General features: G+C 44.7%; 1 protein-coding gene across 1 annotated transcript in view; it reads right to left on the bottom strand.

Moving 5' to 3' along the window:
- Positions 1-3,712, bottom strand: part of cwo (transcription factor cwo) — a 43,227-nt gene extending 39,515 nt beyond the window's left edge. Inside the window, exon 1 of the mRNA XM_071587407.1 lies at positions 3,446-3,712. Within this exon, the coding sequence (XP_071443508.1) occupies positions 3,446-3,495 (50 nt within the window). The 5' untranslated portion in view covers positions 3,496-3,712. The remainder of the gene's footprint in view (positions 1-3,445) is intronic.
- Between the last annotated feature and the right edge of the window lie 16,395 nt (positions 3,713-20,107).

Here is a 20,107-nt window from a genome sequence, read left to right as displayed (position 1 = left end):
CACCGATACGCAAAAAAATATTTTCATAAAGATTAGTGATCGTCCGTGTGTATTCAATAGAGTTATTATGCTCCACTTCACTTAAATTAAGAATAGTCCCAATGAATTACACTTGGCTCATGGAAGATGCTATGACGAAAATTACCTACTCGATGGGTATCATCATCACACACAATAAAAGCACCGGACTTAATCCGAAAGAGTAAATCCGAGTAAATCATGACTTTTTATGTTCTACGTAAGCAAGCCTTGCAAGCCACCGTTAAGGGTGTGTGGCGGGGGGCTATTACACACCCGACATTATTTAACATCAAAAGTTAAGTTTTCTTAAATTTTAGTGACAATATATTTCTACCAAATACTTCGAATGAGGAAGATCATGAATACTAAAGGACGACGGTATCTAAGCGAGATACACCTCTCAACGAATATGAGAGGAGCTGTAGGTAACAATAAGGGCGAGATAAAAACAATAAAATAGGCCAATAAAAAAAAATAAAAATACCTCTCACCACCAGCGCGATCGGATGTTATCCAGATCCCTCATCGTTCGTGGCAAAAATGACATATTACAATCTATCTGTTCTACGAGAACAGATAGATTCGTACGGACAGAACAGACGCTCGTGCATTTAATCCCTCTAATTTTATTTACATGATCTCGCCTAGCTTTTATGCTCATGTCGGTCACGTTGAATGACTCGTTAAGAGATTTATTAAGGCACGAGTCACACCCCTTCATTCCTCCTCCCAACTGCGAATTCCGTCGAGCCCTCTCTATAATCCTTCCCGGAACCAATTATTCATGAATTTCCGCGTCCTATTACGCTCCTCAATATTCTAGAGGCGAGGGCTCAGATTCTACGGCCTATGGGAAGTGGCGGTGGAAAACACGGTTGCGAAAACCTCCTCCCATCGAGAGCTTGAGTTGAAAAAAACGTGACACCCCCGTCGCGCAATGGAAAATAACTAAGGGCATACAACATTCGTCTATTAAAAACGGGTCAAAGTGGTCAGTGGTCGCGCAGGAAAGGGGGGTGGGGGATGTCCATTGTCGGATATCCAATTACGCAGATTAGGCCTATGGGCCCACGACTTCTTGGGGTCTCACGACAACTGATCAAAATAATACTGAGTTGGTACGTGTTTCTCAGGATCACAAACCTTTTCGACGATATAAGTGCTGAAATTATTCATTGATCTTCAATTAGACAAGAAAAAATGAACAAATTTGCCAATATTTCAAATGAATACGCCATCTTGTAAAATATATACCGAAAAATATCATTACAAAATGATTGAGATAATTGAATGTTTAAATTAATTTATAAATTTAAATAAAACGTTTTCGTTCAGTAAAATTACTTTTTTAACATTAATTATTATTTGTTTTCATTTTATAAAATTGATTAATTTGAATCATTGGTCCGTCAAATTTGGAGATAAATGGCGAGGGGTGACCGGATATTTCGAATGCTCACAGCCCTCCACGCGGCGACCAATGCGGCATTAGGGATTTCTGGAATTTGGAAAACTAATGAAGATGACAAGGTAGGGGTTCGAGAAGGCGGGATGGAAATTGTATGGACACACGGAGTGCAGAAATTAAAAAAATCCCAATCGCCGATTTTCCTTCGCTACCAGGGAGACAGAAAAAGATTCCAGGAGGGGTGGGGTGTGGGGGGTGGATGTGGAGGGGGTAGGGGTGGATGTGGAGGGTGGGGGGGGGGTGACGGAGAGAGCTGCGTGGGGGCGCACGTTTCCCTCCGTCGCCGCCCTGCGCGACGACAGATGCAGGAACCGCGGGGAAGGGGGAGTCACGAGGACATCCCCAAAAGACAAAAGGGAGAGGATCCGACGCTGATCGCTGCCACGGGTTTACATCACCTGCACCCGGGGAATGGGGGCGGGGGGGAGTTTCGGCTCGAGTGCCCCCCCCCCCCCCGAGAGCTAATTGATAATCTCCATTCCCAAGTGAGGAATCACGTGGGGCGAACACGGGGAACGGCTCACGATTTCGATACACGTACGTAGTTGCAAGGGAAGCGACTGAGGCGTTCCTGACCGCGTGACTCGACCGCGGAAAAAAGGCATGCGTTCTCGAGGGTTTTTGGCCCCTTAACCCTCCTCGGCTTGTCCTTTGGTGTGACGGGCGCAGAGCCATCGTGTCCCGCGACACCCGAGGACACTGGGAGGAAGCCAAATTCTGGGTTCTCCGCGAACCACACCTGCCCGACAAAACCAATCGTCGAACCTCGACCCGATAGAGACGAGGCACGTTTCCCAGTTCACAAACGTTTGCGACTGAAGGTATTAACTATAAAATCCAAATACATTTCGGACGGTAGGGCTGCCTTGCTTTCGAAGGTGACATCAATCATTCGTCGAGCTGATGTTTTGAGAAATAATGATGATGCCGTTATAGCGAGCGGATTGATTCATTTGATAGTTCATTCGTTGAGTCACACCCTCTTTTAATCCGGATCACATGGCCAGAAATAGGGAAGTGGGGTAAAACTTCTATGCCGGGTATTGCAAGCTACGATCTGTTTGTTTGACTTGACGGCATGCACTGCAGTCGACCCATAAAGGCGCAGTAAGTAAATCGAATTTCTCCCGCCGATCAAACGCATTCGTAGCAAGACAGCGACCAAGTCACGTGCGTTTGACTACGCGACAGCACTCTTATATTTCACACACACCCAGACACACGAAACACTGCCGACTGACTTGGGTGGCCATTAACGATAGTAATACCGTATTTAATGTAAACACAATTAGCGGCTGCGCGTAGAACAACTTGTCATAAATGAATATCGTGCCTCCCTTATGTCTTCGAATTGATTTGCATAGGATTAATGAACACCATCCCACCTCCATCTGCCCCCAAAGTCAAAAGGGCGCGAAATTTTGACTACGAAGGCGTCTTCACACACTGGGGTTGTGCAGATGAGAAGAGGTCTCCGCAAGAGACGCCCTTTGAGGTCACGTGGATGGGTGACTACAGTGTTAGACTACTACGACGGACGTCGTCCTCGATCCGCTCGAGCCCGATGAGGGAGGAGAGAGAGCTCGCGGGGAAGGAGGGGCACACTCGCCGTTGTCCGGAAAGGCATCCTGCCGCCGCGCTCGGCAAACGTCCTTCGGCGTCCCGCCTCGTGACTCGAGGACGAACCCCTCCCTCCCTCCCTCTTCTCTCGTCGACCCGGGACGTGAGAACGGTCGGCACACAATACGAGAAACCAAAACACACCCGATCCCAATCCGCCCCCCCCACGATTCGATTCGGCACCGGGGCCGTGCTGAGAGAGAGGAGGTTCGAAACGGGATCTTCCCGCAATGCACGTGGGTCGTCCCCTTCACGAAAGACACACACTTGTCTCCGCACCTTCCCTGCCCCAAACCGGCATCGGTGCCCGGGAAGGTCGCCTGTCCGCACTCTCACCTCTGGTTGCTGCTCCTGTCTTCTTCTTCCCCCCAAGCGGCGTTCTCCATGGGGGCGCCTCTCGCCGAGACGGCAGAGGAGGACGGGAAACGGCGGGAAGCTCTAGCGACCTTCGGGGCGCCAAGGACGTGCACTCGGGAACAGGTGGCTGGCTGCTCGTGCGGCCTCTCCCTCTCCGCGGTGGGTACGCTCTCGCGGTAGACTTCGTGTGACGGCGACTCTGTGAGACGACGAGGGTAAACAGCGATACGACCGGCGCTGGGTGCGAACTCTCACTGACGGCGACGTTGAACCGCGGGCAAGACGAGCGGAGAGCGGGGGGGGGGGGGGGTGTCGTCGGAGGGCGGGGTGGGGCAGCCCTGGGAGGGGGAGAGGTGTTGTATCCTCCTCGAGTGCACAACGTGGGGGGTAGGGGCGAAAGAGGGGAGGGGTGGGAGTAGTGGAGGGGAGCATTTCAGAATGAATCTCTAAACGAGTACACCGCGCGGGCTCCGGAGAGAGCGACGTAGGGGGTGTGGGAGGGGGGGGAAGGGCGGGGGATACGGGGAGGAGGGCGCGATCGGGGCGCACGTGGCCCGGCTGCATCTTGGGGCATCGAGTGACGTCACGCAGGCACTACATAGAATAAACAAGAATACTCGGCAATTGCAGCGGAACAATCGAGAGACGCACTTTACGTTCGCCCTCTACTGGTTCCTACCGAGATTGGCTCCTTTAATCGATTTATTTAACGACTTTTTTATTGTGAAGATATTGAGACTTTATCGAATAGATATTGCTATAATCGAATATACATAGATGCAGACAGAAATTGATAGATAGTCCCTTCTTCCGTCTAACCCCTATACATACATACGCGTCTAGACCACTGAAAGCACCCAAGCCGTAGGTGGAGGGAAGCCCACCTAGGCGGGAATCGAGCCCACGACTTCTGAGTTGGCAAGCGAGGGTGTTACCCCGCTGACACCGGGACAAGGCAAAGGGACCGAAAAAAAGGTGAAATACCCTTTTATTCGACGTTTGGTTCAGTAATTTACCAAAAATGTTTTCATGCGAGTATGTGAAGCCTCGTGACAAAATTATCGTGATAAAGTGAGAGCTCCGATACAGATTTTGCGAGCAATTTGATCTTTTGTGGAAGAATTGATTAAATTACGGTCCCTTTGTATAGTTAAAATATTCAACCCAAAATTTGCGTCAACGAATGTCATACATGTAATGTACAAGTACATATGAAATTTTCAGAAGCTGTGTAAGACTCTTCTCCGCGAGGAATGACCAGATGAGCAACTTTTTTCTATAATTTGCAATCCGACTGTGGGAGAAATCATTCCTTCCTGGAATACACTCAAATGTAACTCTTGTCCTCAACCAGCGGGTGAAACGAGGGTGAAGGTCAAGAATGATCGAAATAATCCCCAGCGGGATCAACCGGGTAGCTGAGGGGTCACTTGTTACGATTGCTACCCGTTCGAATTTTGGTGCACTTGAGTCGATCATTTCAGCGCGGGCCCCAGCGTTCTTGTTCTGGGTATTGTGGTAGGGTCAGAACGGGGGGGGGGTCACCTCCTCCCATGAAGAAAGGAAGGGAAATATTTGTCAAAAAATAGGCAAGAAGAAAAATTATTTTCAAAATATTCTCGGAAAAATGTACTCCAAGTCTTACGTCTTTTTACTATATTTTAATCCTTAAGTGAGTAGATAGCATTTTGGCAGTAGATTTCGCGAAAACCACTTATTTTATAATCAGCAGATAGTTATCCTTCAATGCGGTCATTCCAAATGATTAAAACATTTTTTAAAACTGATGTGTGACAATGGCTTTTTTGCCATTTTTTCTGTCCCTCTATTCCAAGAAAAAAACCTTCCTCTTAAATTTAGACTTATAGATTAAAACAATAAAGGTTAGATTACGGATAAATGAAGACCTCACTTTGCGCTATCCACTGACCTACCTACTACTTATTATAACATGCAACGCTCAATGTTGTATCGCATCCTGTCTCATGGGTCGAGCGCTTCACACAGGGGTTATCGTGTGCCACCTTACCCACTGAATTGGAATCATTTCTATTGGCTTGAAGCACAGACCCGCACAAATGGTGATCCCTGGCTCTTCCAAGTGTTCGTCATCTGATCGGGTTCAAATTGTGAATCACTCATCATCACGCGCATATCAGTGATTCAACTGCAAGCTAATATACTAACCACTGGTCCTGAAACCATAGCGTACCATGATCGATTCTATAGCTGTTATCGTGTTGCGCCAAGGCTTGGCCTGCGCCAAACACGAACTGGTCTGAATGATCTGGTACTTTCCCGGCGAATAATGTTTTCCAAGATTATTCGGGTCTCCCACCGGGTCCACGTTCGTAGGTTTGCCGACGTTTCGATGGCCGAGTCGTCCATCGTCTTCAGGGCATGTCGTTACTCAGGTATTTGGCCGCCTTATATAGTTTGGTCAGGAGGTCAGGTCACGTCTGATTGGTCGGACGCTTTCGCAGCAGGGGTGTTTTGGTGCTTCGTAGTGATGCTTCCATGTTCAAGGCCATTTCTTTTGCGATGGTCAGAATTATTGTTAGAATGAGGTCCTTTCTTAGCTCTCTATTTCGTACGTACCATGGGGCTCCGGCGAATCTCCTTATAATTTTATTCTCCGTTGTTTGTATTTTCTGTAGTTGGGTTTTGGCGGCTTGAAGCCAGACCGAGGCAGCATAGCTTAGCAGGGGGCGGATCATTGCCGTGTAGATGGTTGTTTTTCTTTTGAGGTTGAGCTGAGCTCTTGGTTGCAGGATGGGGTGTAGCACTGCCGCTGTTGCTTTCCCAATGGCGTGTTAGATGTAGTGGCTCCACCTGAGGTCTTTATCGATGACGACTCCTAGGTATTTTACCTTTTCTTTCCTTGGGATGCATTCGTTACCCAGAAAGAGGGAGGGCCCAACTCATGACATGGCCTCCTGAAAAAAGTCATGTGCACGCTTTTCTTTCCGTTTGCTTGTAAGTTTCAGTCAATCAGCCACTCATTCAGGGTATCTAGCTGTGACACTGTAGTCTATCAGCGGCCCATGGCGCGTAAGCGGCTTGTACCGTGATCGTGGTATCGTTGGCGTATAAGTAGAGTTCAGTGCCGGGGTTTCGTGGCACGTCGTTTACGTAGACAGAGAAGAGTAGTGGTGACAGGACAGAGCTCTGCGGGCCTCCCTCAGCGGGGTTTTCCCGGACAGAGCTGGCACGTGGGCTCCCTTCCCCCCTTCGCCCCGCGGCCTCACCCCGAAAGATCCCTTCTGGCTGCCCCACTGAGGAGGGCCATCGTGAGCCGATCTGAAAGGTGGCAGCGTGTGTAAGTTGCAACACAGTCCTCTCCCTTCTCCATCACCGAAGGCCCATCAAAATCATCAACGATGAATTCGAATGGCGCGTCGTCGACTTTAATCTAAACAGCGCGCAGGTTCCCTTCGCTATATCATGTCCGCCAATTTCGATTCCTTATAGAGGCGAGATGACTCCATGGGCCCAGTGGAACCCGGTTCCAAAGGAATACTAACATCGCATTGGTATTGGCAGCCTTCGATGACTGGCTATTCATTTGCTAATTTCGTTCCCAACACTTTCCTTCTTTCACTCCAACCATCTGTCCACACTCCCGCCTTGTCATTTCAGCTTCTTCGAAGAAAGTCCGTCCCCAATGCATTTTCAAGTAAAAGCACCGGGTCTGAAGACGCCGAGTCCCTATTCCTTGGGCGTACAGCTTCCTCCTTAAAGAGCATCAACATGGTGAGACATATTTTTCTTCGTAAGAGCATTCTTTTCTTGGACGAGGGAAAATACGTAACCCTGCCCCAATACTGCGATTAGAGGAAAAGTAGAGGGTGATTAATCGTCACTCCTAGTATATTTTCAACCATGCTCACTACTCTCTTCGACCGAATAAATGACGATCCATCGCTTCGCTGAAACGCCACTCGAAACGGCTGCTTCCTCAAAAATGTGTTGTCTCCGGCGTAGCTTTATGGCATTTGCATAACATATTGAAATGAAATTATTGACTTTGTAATTCCACACACTTTACTCAAAGGCACGACCCAGGTTTCGACGTTGAACGTCGTCATCATCAGGTGATCCTCGTAGAAGCAAACTTGGCATGTAACATTCTGATCGAGGGAGGGGGTTGGTCAGAGAGGGAGGGTGGAGGGGTAAAAAGGTTAAAATATACACGTAGCAGGGAGGGAAAGAAAATTACATCTTTCGGTGCCAATCGTTGACTTGGATGAGTGGTCGGTCTAGGAGTGGGAGGGACCAAAACATTTCGTTGGCCAGTTCATCCTTGTAACAGACGTGCCTGAGCGAGCTCTGGCTTGAATCTTCCCCCTGCCCTTTGCCATTTATCCAATTGTGTAGTAGACCGACTAATGGCTGTTCTGTAGCTGTAGCGATAAATATTTTATATTTTATTGTATTAATATACCATTATTTTACAGAGAAAAGTGCATAACAATACGTTTATTATTCGTGTGTGCGAAATATTTGCTGGTTTGCGGCGAGGAGAGTTTACTTTGTGTGTAACTTTGTATTCAAGTGTGTCGATTGTGGGAGTCTCGCTGCACCGAGCGTCGCCCGCGCTTAACTGTAATCGCTCTCAATCGCGCGCCGTCTACATGCATTGTAATCGGTCTCAAATTTTGTGTTTTCATCCATTATCTTAAATGGCTAGTGGATTTTTTTTGTTAGTTAAGCAGGCCAGTAACATCAATTTGCACAATAAAATAGCCTTCGTTGAGCCTAAGGAGTTTTTTTATTTATTAAATTTGGAACTTTTATTGCTTTAACCCAGCCCATTTGAATTTGGCATTTTCAATAGAATTAGGATGGCTTACACTGGGTCTTCTGTCGCGATGCATGCCTGAGCCGATGAGTGGCTCTATGGGCCCGTATCGCTGCGTTGGAGGGTATCGTGGCTGAGCTTCGGTCTAAGGTTGACGGGAAGGTTGCTCTTCCGCAGAAGGGCCTGACTCTGGGTGGAGTTGCGAAAACTCGCCACGCCAATAGGGCCGCACGGATTCGTCCGAATGCAACATATGGCGGAGCGATCGAGAGGCCGCCCGGAGTCCGATCGTTTGATGGGGGAGAGGTGCCGTCCCGGAAGCCGGGGGATTGGAAGGTTGTCTCGCGCAATAGCGCCGAGGAAAGTAAACGCTGCGGCGAGGGATGGGAGATGCGAAGGAAAATCTCATCTCCGTCCCCAACCGGCATCATGTGCTATCGGAGGATAGTACTGCGGTATCTGCAACCCCTATATCTGCCCCTGTGAGATCACCCCTCAGAAGGAACCGTCAGAGTGGAAAGGGTGGGATTCTAGTGATAGGCAGCAGTAACGTCAGGCGTGTGATGGTCCCATTGCGGGAGAGGGCAGACCATTAGGGTGTGAGGCAGCGCTTTACTGCATGGTGCATTCCTATTGGCGGCGTTCACCACGTGACGAAGGCGATTGGGGCGGCGGCTGCGGGCACGAAGTGTTCTAGGCTGCGGGTCATGGCTCATTTTGGCGTCAACGATGCCGTCGACCGTGGATTTGAGGAGATTCTGAATTCCCTCAGGGAATTGAACTCGGAGTGAAGCGGGTGGGTGGTGTCGAGAGGGTTGATGATACGCTCTCGATCTGCAGCCTTGTCCCGAGGATTGATTCTGGACCACTGGTTTGGAGCCGAGTGGAAGGCATCAATCAGAGGTTGTGTGCCTTCTGCAGGGATATCGGGGCGTCCTTCGTCGACCTTCATCCGACGATCCAATCGTGTTGGAACCCCCTGAACCTTTCTGGCGTTCACTACACGTCTGAGGCCGCCAGGTGTGTAGCGGGTAGGATATTCGAGCATTGCAGACTTTTTTTAGATTAAAGTGTAGGTCAGAGTGTGGGTCAATTAGTGGGTCTCTTAAGTCTTCTTTGCCAAATTATGTAGCTTTAAAGGAAGTGAGGATCAGTGCTAACAGTAGTTCATTTAACATCCATCAGATAGCATCGGACGTAAAATTTTGTAAGGAATTCAATAGCAATATGAAGACGATCCTCGTTTAAAATTCAAAAAACCGTTATGTCAAGGGAATATTATCTGTATTGGTAGTAAATTGTCGAAGTTTAAAAAACAAAGTCGTAGAATGCCATCACCTTCTTTAAATCACAGGCGCAGAATTAATTATTGGGACAGAAAGCTGGTTATCCCCTGATATTGTCGAATGTGAGATTTTCCCAAAAGCCTTTTCCATTTACGGAAATGACTGAACATATAGAATCGGGGCCGGTCTCTTCATTTCAGTTAAAAATTCTTGTGTCAGCGGGGCTGAGGTAATTCCGGGTGATGGTTTAGAAAGCGTTTGATAATCAATTAAAAGTCTTCAATCCAAAAGAATATACGCATGCGCATTTTACAGACCGCCAGTTGACAAAGGTAATTCAACACTAGAATTAGATCAGCAAATCAAAGGTTTTTTATCCCCAACATAATGATCGTTACGTTATAATCGGTGGAGATATCAATGCCCCATCTATTTTCTGGAGCACATACGAGTGTAGTTTTAAAACGGGCGGTAAAGACAAAGATATATTCTAATCGCTATTGAATTCTTGTACTGTAAGTCATCGACTCAACTTGCCACTTCACCAACTAGGGGCGATAATATTCTGGATTTTTTAGCAAAGAATATTTCCGAAAAAGTCTAAGCTATATAAACTGTAAAAGGAATTAGTGACCACAGGGCAGTGAAAGCTAAGTTTTCGCTGCATGGGGTCCGAAATAAGAAGCCTAAAAGGAAACTGTACTTGTTTATTTATTTATATATACCCTGCAAGCCACCGCCAGGGTGTGTGGCAGGGGGTGAATGCACACCAGAATAATTTTAACCAAACATGACCCTACCGCGGTCGAACAATGTTATTATGATCCCCTATCGTTCGTGGACAAAATGATGTCTTAAATCTATCTGTTCTACACTTAATCTCTCTAATTTTACTAGCATGATTTCTCCTACCGTAGTGCGATGGGGGTGATAATATAATTTCAACATCACTGCTAAACAGACCTCCTTCCAATTTATACAAAAGCTTCAAATCTGTAATTTAACCTTCGCTCCTTGAGTGATTCTCAGCCTAGCTGCTCTAATATTATGGATAAGCTACTAAGTTTATTATAACAACGTTTTAAAAATCTAGACCCTCTGCGCTGCACGCGATCCAATTCCGAAGGATAAAAGAACATCAAGCATGTGTAAAGAACGAGAACATAACATTTCTCTTTCCGAAGCAACTCATCAAAAATAACCACAAAAGTGACTTTTTGACTAAAATTCTTCATTTTGAAAATAAAGGTCAACGGCTCAATGCTTTGGAGCGGCTGAAAATTTTGAAATGCGTCCGTTGCAAGGATGAAATTTTGTATCCCTCCCACTCCCCACTCCTATCACTGTTCCTAGTCAACGATTGGCACCGAAATATGCAATTCTCTTTTCCTCCCAGCTATGCGTACATTTTAATCTTTTTACCCCTCCACCCTCCCTTACCCTCTCGCTCTGACTAACCCCCCTCCCTCGATCAAAAGGTATATATACCAAGTTTGCTTCTATGAGGACCACCTGATGATGTCGTTCAACGTCGAAACCTGGGTCGAGTTTTTAAATAAAGTACGTGGAATTACAAAGTTAATAATTTTATTTCATTTCAATGAGGCTGCTTCCTCGCCTGGCTCTTGGCCCATCGCTGCATTGTTTCTCCGGGGCACTCGTCCCTAGGCGAAACCTTTCCCTAACTCTCTCACCCTCCCTACCCGGTGTGCCATAAATTCCCTTGCGCTCATCCACGTGATAAGAAGCGGCCGCCACCCCTCGCACATCCCAAGCATCGGTCTCTCCCCTGCCTCCATACATTCCAGCCCTTGTTATCGCAGCGACCCCTATTCCATCGGATCCCCTCATCATTCGACTCACTCCACGCACGCCCTTCCCTTGACATGCGCCCGGCGATGTTTCCAAGTTTAGCATTAACTCCTATACTTTATCATGCTTGGAACTATAATAACCATTGCCGATTGCGAAAATTACATCGAAACAAATGTCACACCCTACTAAAGAAACGCGCCAGATTGTTTCAATCAATTATCCGAGTAATTATTCATAAAAGCCAATTCTCCGCAGAGCATCAGACGCTATGGCGTTATCAGACAGATATCGCCATAGTTTGTATTGCTATCACACCTTTTTCACTCCGTACTTTTTTATCATCGGAACAATTAAAACTCATAAAACATTATCCTCCGGCGCATGCAGATTTTTTTAACGCTCAAGTGTGACTATGAAGCATTGACTTTAAAAGATTCGGTTATGAAATTTCCCGAAACGGCACTTTAAAATACGCAATATAAAATATGGTAGATATCATTTAATTAATCCTGGCGAGGGTAACGGTCATTTCTTCAAAATGGTCATAGTTTTTATCAAACAGAGGAGAAAGGTGGGTAGGGAGAAAATTCATTCCGATCGCAACATTTCCATCCAAAGGCGACTCTCGTGTGCGATAACCGTGGGTGACACACCGGAGTGTCTTCCCCATTCCGCGAGGCATAATCAGCTTCTTCCTAATCTTGGCAAAGGAAGACACGTGCTGCGAGCGAAACCCTTCGCAAGACGGTGAATCGTCTTACCGGAGGCGGCGCTTCTCCCGGGCCGTCATTTCGTAACCTCCGCCGCCTCTACGTACCAGACCCCCTCGTTTAAGTGTGGCATTCGTGACGACACACCGTGGGGGGGGGGAGGGAAAGGAGGCTCGTCACGACTGATGGGCACACCGAAATGAAATCATGATGCTCACGGCCATGCGGCGGGGGTCCTGAGGGAGGCAGGGTTCGAAGCGGCAGGAGGAAGGGGTGAGAGACACGCCCGTTCGGCTTCCCGTTTCCGGGGATCTCCTCGGGGAGGGGCGACTCCAACGAATAATGGGCGTGGCGGGCGAGAGGAGTCCATCTCCAATATGGTCACACACTATGCGACTCGACAATTGGCACTCACCTTTCCGAAGCGGAGCCGAAGGAAATCTATGGAGGGTTTGAGAAATAAAACACTTGCTTTCCAAGGAGGAGTGTGGTTAGCGATACTTGCACCTTTCACGTGACTAGGATATATCCGACAAAGTCATCTCTTTCAATGCCAGGTGACTGTTCTCGTATTGAAGTCAAATTTCCAACAGCTGAAAGTAGAAAAATAGCCATTTGCTAATTCTTACTTCTACTTCTCGATGATAGTACAAAATTATTATTACTATCGGTAATCTACGGGTTGAGATAGGTTTTCAAACATTGACCTAATAGGATTTTTGTGGACGAATTGATAAAAATACCGTGAAGTGGCTCTAGTTTGACATTATTTTACCATAGTTGTGATTTACAAATATGCGCGAAGAGCATCAAAACTCAAACGGAAATCCTATGAAGAGATTCGCAAAAATCACGATCACATTTAAGACTCCAGCCACCAGCTCACATTAAGTAAAAAAATCGTAAAGGGTGTATTAAAAAAAAGTCTTAAGCGGGAACATTTCGACCAATATTATAGATACAGTCGTTAATCGCAAATTTTGATGGCAATGGATGAATGGTGTTGAATGAATCGGGTGAATCGATGTCGCATAAAAAGTTGACAAATTCAGAACAAGGTTGAAAAAAAGCAACCAACATACGGACGCCTATTTCAAGTGACATATCCTTTTTCAAACGGAAGTCATAATATAAATACCCACGTAATTCGACTTTTAACGCTCGCCCCGTACCCGTTTGGTTCGGGGGAACTTGCAGGCCCCCATGCCCCTCGGCCGGCGGGGGTTCCACCCCCACGGGGGGGGGTCAGCAACCTTGGGCACGCGTGCGGCGGGGTCTCAGGCACGAGGCGATTGTCAACCCAACCGCACAGCATGCTCGCGCGGCAACTAACAATGATCGACAGAAGAAGTGAGAACGGTGCTCCCTCCCATTAATATGCTCCCGGGGTAAAATGTGTGCCACGGGCATCTGCGGGATCGGACCGAGGCCATCGGAGATGTATGGACGATAGATATCCCAGCGCTGATGCACTTGAAGCGCTCTAATTCCTGACAGTACTACGCACGACGAGGCAGCCGATTGCACGCACGCTCGTTTGATTGAAAAGATAAATAATATTAAAAAATTTGTGGAGTCACCATCTTTCATTTCATCGTCTTTAGTGAGTTTAGAGCCCAAGATCAGGAGCGGATACAGACGGGGAGAGCGGGAGGGAGTACCCCCCTGAAGTAAGGAAGGGTGAAAATTTTGATTAAATATTTGAAGAGATACAAAATATTTCAAATGCCGCGGGCAAAATTTCGATCGATAAAAATGATAAATTTTCTAGCTAATGTTTAAGTAACTGTGCTCAAGAGATATTTCCTCTTTTCTTTACTCCCAACTTAATTTTTTAATCTCTAAGTGAGACTTTCATTTATGATATTGACACAGGAAAAATATTTAGTTTAAATATATGATCGAAAAATGTATTGACCACACATACTTTTGTGTAGTTCCTTCCCCTCGCAAAAATCCTATACCCGCCCTATGCCTACGACTTAGCAAAGAGTTTCGAAAAGTGAAAAAGCTATTCGGGCTTTGCTCGTGTTGGATACCGACATTTCCAGAAATATTTTGAGGAAAATGAAGTATTTATTTAATTTTAAACGGAATAATAAATCACAAATACCTCGGTTATGTGTTGAGTTAAGGTATTTACTCTAAAAACTGATATATTCAGAGAGTAAAAATCGTAAAAACTGGGAGGAGTCGGGGAAAAGGATTTAGCCATTTGGGTACCTTCTACAAAATAACCTCAATCACATCACGCTAATATCAAGGTTGATTGGGATAACTTAGGAGTAAATCATCATACGAATTAAAAACAAAAAACTGGAGAAACGCTACGAATTCCAGGACTACAGTAATGAGTAAATAAGCGTGCAACTCCTCGACAACATCGAGATACATCTGAGGACAACGCAACTTACCGATCCCTAGGTCATTAAAGTTTTCAAACGATTATTTCTTTATTTTTTTAACAAACTAAGCTCGGTCACGTTGTCAATCCCCCCTTTATCATCATCATCATCACTTATGTATTATGACGGGAAATTGACCCCGACGAACTGACTTAGTTAGTATATCAATTGCGTCGCGGTGCCTGCGGGTGAGATTAACGCCCGTGGGAAGAGGAGGATGGGAGGAAGTAAAGAGAGGCGAAGCCCCTCTTTTTCAGCGAGCCGCATTATTCGTGATTCGGATGTTAGAATCCCTCTGGGAAAGACTATTTAAGTACCCGCGATGACAAAAGGGACGAGGAGTAAATGTATAGGGCGGAAGAGAGATTGTCTCCCGTGGACGAGGTGCGCGTCAGGGGAGGTGGGGGATGCTAACAGATTATATAAAAAAACCAGAGGAGGGAATACCTGGCGGGGCGGGCGTAGTAGGGGGACGTATGCAGGCGAGGGCGAAGGAGGGGGCGCTTCTATGCGGCGGCGGAGGAAGAAGCACGCCTCGCGGCACGTGAGTCCCGGGCTGTCTCTGTTGTTGTGGGTGTCCCGGGGGGTGAGGGAGGGAGGGCAGAGGGGCCAGGGAGGGGAAGGAGACGCACACCGAGCGGAGGGGAGAAATGAGAGGCAACACAGGAAGTGAGGGGAAGGGGAACGAGAGAGGGGGCGTCTCGGTGACGTAGAGGGGCGCCTCTCGCCGGGGCCGCTCGACGTTTGACTCCGACACGTGAATTCCACGCGTGAACGGAGACGGAGGAGGTGGGGCGGGTCACGTGTCGGGGAACGTGGTGTGCTTTCAACACCCAGAGCGGAGGGGGACAGGGAGGGGTAGAAAGGAGGGAGCCTCATCATCCGACACGAGCGTGTTTTTGTTCAACTCAAAATTGATTTCCGATGCACTTATTCCCGTCGGAGGGAGGGGAGGGGGGGTGAGGGGAGGACATCCCTAGTCTCGCCGTCGCCCTATCGGTGCGTAATGTAAAATAAATGCGATTCGGGGGTCCACCACCCAGTGTCGAAGCCGCAAATTTGACGTGGAATGTCATAAGGCGGCAAGTTGAGCGAGCGTTCGGCTTCCCCGCTGATATTCCAGTGCGCCCCTTCGAACTAACCCACGAGTATTTCTTGGCCTCTGTGAATCCTTCTCCTCTCCAGCTTTCCTTCCTTCTCTCGCATTTGTGCGACAGGCTCGGCATCGCGGTATTACGAAGTGAATGTAGCTTAATGAAATATTTTTAATCACATATTTTTCCAAACTTCCTTTTTTCGTGACGTTACTCATTGATTTCGCCGCCAAAAGATGTTTGTGCGTCAGCGCAAGTCAATCTGTTCACGAGGTATTAATTTTTTTTTCATTTGGTCGAAGCGTGAAAATCGGGGGTGTTTTCCCATTTGTACAATTTTGGAGAGTTTTTGCTGATTCTTCTCTTCAGCGTGTGGGCATATGTATTCCTCGGAGCGGTGTGGCGAACGTTGCTCTGGTGGACATGGGGGGTCTCAATAAAAATGACTCTCACATTTTCCAAACTTTAATATACAAATATTTAAGTAATAGCAAATGAGCAAGTGTTAAGGTAAAAATATTTCGCACCAAGACGCATCCTTTATATTGGAAATAAAATTTGTCTTGCTTATTGGATGATTAATTAATATTAACTCTCAAAGTAAGGAATATTGTTACTTACTCATTATTTTAATGCTCATATTAATACATATTAAGAGCAATTTTCTTTTTTACCATTATCAAACAACAGGAAGTATTGCCGCGCGATCGAGTGTGGGTCACGAGGCAGGCGAGTGAAGAGATGACCCTCAACCTACCCCTTCCAAATACTAGATGTTTTACGGTGAAAAGGCTCCCCCTCAATAGGCTCCCGATCGCGCACGCCCCGCTAATGGCCCCACCCATGCTCCGCACGCGAATTCGTTTACTCACCGAAAGACTAGAAACAAAAGTAAGCGTAAAAAAGTCATCGCGTTTCCGTTCTACGACGAGACGCAGCGTCAGGCACAGCACCCGAAATGAGTCTCTCTCTCCCACGTAAGCGAAAGAATAAAATGATACGGGCGGCCGATCGAATGACGGTATCCGCCGCTGAAGGGGCGCCGGGCCCGTAAAGAAAGCGGCCTTCAGTCTCTGCTGCAGTTCAGTGCCCTGGGATCTAGACGATTGACAGGGAGCACTACGAGCATGCACCAACAGTTTCGCATCCGTTTTCCTCTTTACTGATTCCATTGTGTGATTAAGTTTTTCGAGATATTTATTCCATGCATAATGTACACTTTGTGCATAAGTCTTCACTACAAAATAGCGATTACGTAAAAAAGTAGAGGAATGTATTAGCTTTAAAATGAGTCACGTATTAATGATTGAAAATAAACGCTTCTTTCTATTTACAAACAAATTGGAGACCTTATACTTGAGATCACCCACCTATATTCCTTCTAATACACAGTACGGTTGTAGATACAGCCTCTCATAGAAAATGAATAGTTACCACAAGGAGTGTAGTGAAACATGGTGAACGTATTCCATAATTGTTACTATTAGACCTGCTTTGTTTTCAACTTGAATAAATCGATAGTCTTAAAAATTGAGATTATTCCAGTTGGCTATTCTTTCACTCTACCTGGATGGACATGTATATATTCCTAATGTGACGTGACATTCACTTCAAAGGGTATGGGTAATTATTGGTGTTGGTGGATATTTCTGTGATATCCCCATCGATTATTTGAGTCAAAACAGTAAGTGGAAATTTTCTTATGCAAGAAAGTCTCCTCTGTTGGCAATAACTACTTTTTATGAGTAGCTGGGGCACTTTTCTTCCAGCCTATCTCAAGAGACTAAAGAGTTCTTCACAGACACCAGCACAGCTATGAAATGAAATTTCCATGTGGAAATTAATGGGATCTTATCATTTGGATGCCGTCTTTGGTCACCACTGAATTTCCACCTTGATTACCGCATTTTGCTTGCATTCTAATGGGAGCATGGCTTCACCCCACAAAAATATTTCAAGAGGAATTGGGGAATTCTATTTACCTCTATTCTGCATGATGAAAAGTTCCTTGACACTTTACATGTTAAAGAATTTTAATAAATTCTTCTTTCTTTGTGGAACCTCTTCATCAATGACCACATTAGATTTGTGAGGCATTATCTGAAATTTGAATTCAAATCCAAGATTATCTTAAATTAATATTTGGTTTTCAGTTTAAAATTTTCACCTTACATTTCACTTTGAAATATTGGCATTTTAATTGAAATGATAGAAAGATTGACCAGCGGCAGAATGCCCTTTCTCTTAGGGATACCATCCACACTCATTCATTATAATTGTCTAAAATTTAAAGGATGTCCATTTGAATCATTGTATTTTCATGCTATTTGTTAACTTAATACAAATAAATTGAACTAAAAAATGAGTGAATTGTTTCTGTACGAGTATATGCATCCACGGGAAAGGAATCTCCAAACTAATTTGCTCAGCCTGCGGCTGTATCCCTTGGTGCACAGCTTCATGTGTGAGCAGCCTTTACTACTTGTGAAAACATGCATTATTTTAATATTGAATATTAGTATTTCAAGACTCCAATGCCTGTATCAACAGATTAGACCATCCGGATTATATATTAGAAGAAAACAACTCCCAAGTTGATAGACTGACATGTGCTTGGCCAATTTGGAGATTCCTTCCCTGTGGATGCAAGTACAGGAAGAATTCACTCATTTTTCAGTTCTATTTGTTTGCATTAAGTTAACCAATAGCATTAAAATGTGATGATTGAAAGAGATATCTTTTATATTTTAGACAATTATTATTAATTCATTCCCTTACAAAATTGGCACACCTATTACTTAAATATTGAATATTATTATTTTAGGCAAGAGAAACTAAGGCTTGTTTTAAAGCCACCTACTGGAGAGAAACATTGTGCAATCTACACACAGTAAGAGGAGCAGTACATGCATATATTAGATTTGTTTTAATCCTCAAAGAATTATCACCATGGCACGATATCAAATGGAGTCCATGAGCCTCTTGCATATATGTAAATCTATTTTCCCTAGGCTTTTCCCATTACTTTTTAAGCAAACCATGCATCTGGACTAATAACAAAGTGTCCAGCATGTTCATGCTCGAATTAAATCTGTTTGAGATTGCAAGATTAGGAGATAAAATTGATTAAATAAGAATGAGATATTTTTATATTTTAGCCCAAACTCATTGAGTGAATTCATTATGTTAACATTGCAATTACTAAAAAGACATTATTGTGCACACTAAACTGTGCATAGTGTAATTGAATATATTATATCACTGAAAGGTTCAGTTTTTCATTCGCAGGGTCCATCACAACATTCATGACACAAATTGAAACTTGAATTTTATTCAAAAGAATAAATAGTCCCCCATTCACATTTCCGAGTGGAGAATATTAATGGGAATATATCAAACGTGTTGATCAATTTGGGACTGGGAATATCTGGCAATTTTGGTGGATGTGGAAGTTACAGTGAAACCTAATTGTTTCAAAATTGAAACAAGGTTTGAAATACATATTTGGAATAAAAATTAATTAATTTCTTAAAATTCTCACATTTATATATTTGGCCAGTAAAACCACAGAGCCATTTCATCATTCCAATAAAACACTGCACAAATTGACCAGGGTATTTTGAAATTTTTTTTTTTTTTGCTTTTTTGTTAAGTACCACTTGCTGCTGCAAGAAGTCAAGTGTTTTAAAATATGGAAATGAATGACAATATCCCGGTGTAGATCAGCAAACTGTGGACTTCCATCAACTGGTGCAAGCCCTTGAGAGCAGTATAATTGTATTTTTTTAAGCAGATACTGAAATGGGATCTTTTTTCACCCAGGTTTTTCTACTGCAATTCTCCTTTCCATTGAAATGACCCAAGTTGATCCTCTTGCTTCTACTTCTTGAGATGAGGTGAAATTCCCTTTCATTATAACCATCAGGAGGGAGCCTTCTGTGGAGTCAGCATCCAAATTTCATTATTTCCATTTAACATTACCACTTTAGTTCAAATCAAGATTAATATTTAATCTTTTAATAAAAATCTCTGTCGTATTTTTCCTCACAAGTAAGGCTATAGTGCAAGTAATTTGATTGCAATAGCTTTGTAAAAAAAACACGTTCATCACAAAATAAACTTGCACACACATAATGAAAAAATAACAAAAGAATAATGGATTAATATCAAAAGAAAATTCTGAACACTTACAAAAGAAGATGTCTTCGATGATGATGAGGGAGATACTTCAGCCTTTTACCAGCCCTTAAGAATTACATGCTGCAGGGAAGGATTTAAAGGTATCAGGGATTAATGTAGACTTTACCTTTGGAACTAATAAAAAATTTAGGAATTACAACTTCAATTCAGGACTAAAATGCTGCACATGATATTTATATGGGAGGATTAATAACAGCAGATTTACAGGACTGAAAATAGAATTCAATTGACCTAATGCAAAAATAGAAAATATCAGATAGCTGTGAAAACTTTCACATAATTACACAATGATCAAAGTCTTTGAAGTAATTTAAATTTAAAATTAATGCA

This window comes from Hetaerina americana, unplaced genomic scaffold, assembly GCF_022747635.1.
Source record: "Hetaerina americana unplaced genomic scaffold, ioHetAmer1.1.p SCAF_3, whole genome shotgun sequence".
Classification (NCBI taxonomy): Eukaryota; Metazoa; Arthropoda; class Insecta; order Odonata; family Calopterygidae; genus Hetaerina; species Hetaerina americana.
This window is presented reverse-complemented; position numbering and strand designations above follow the sequence as displayed.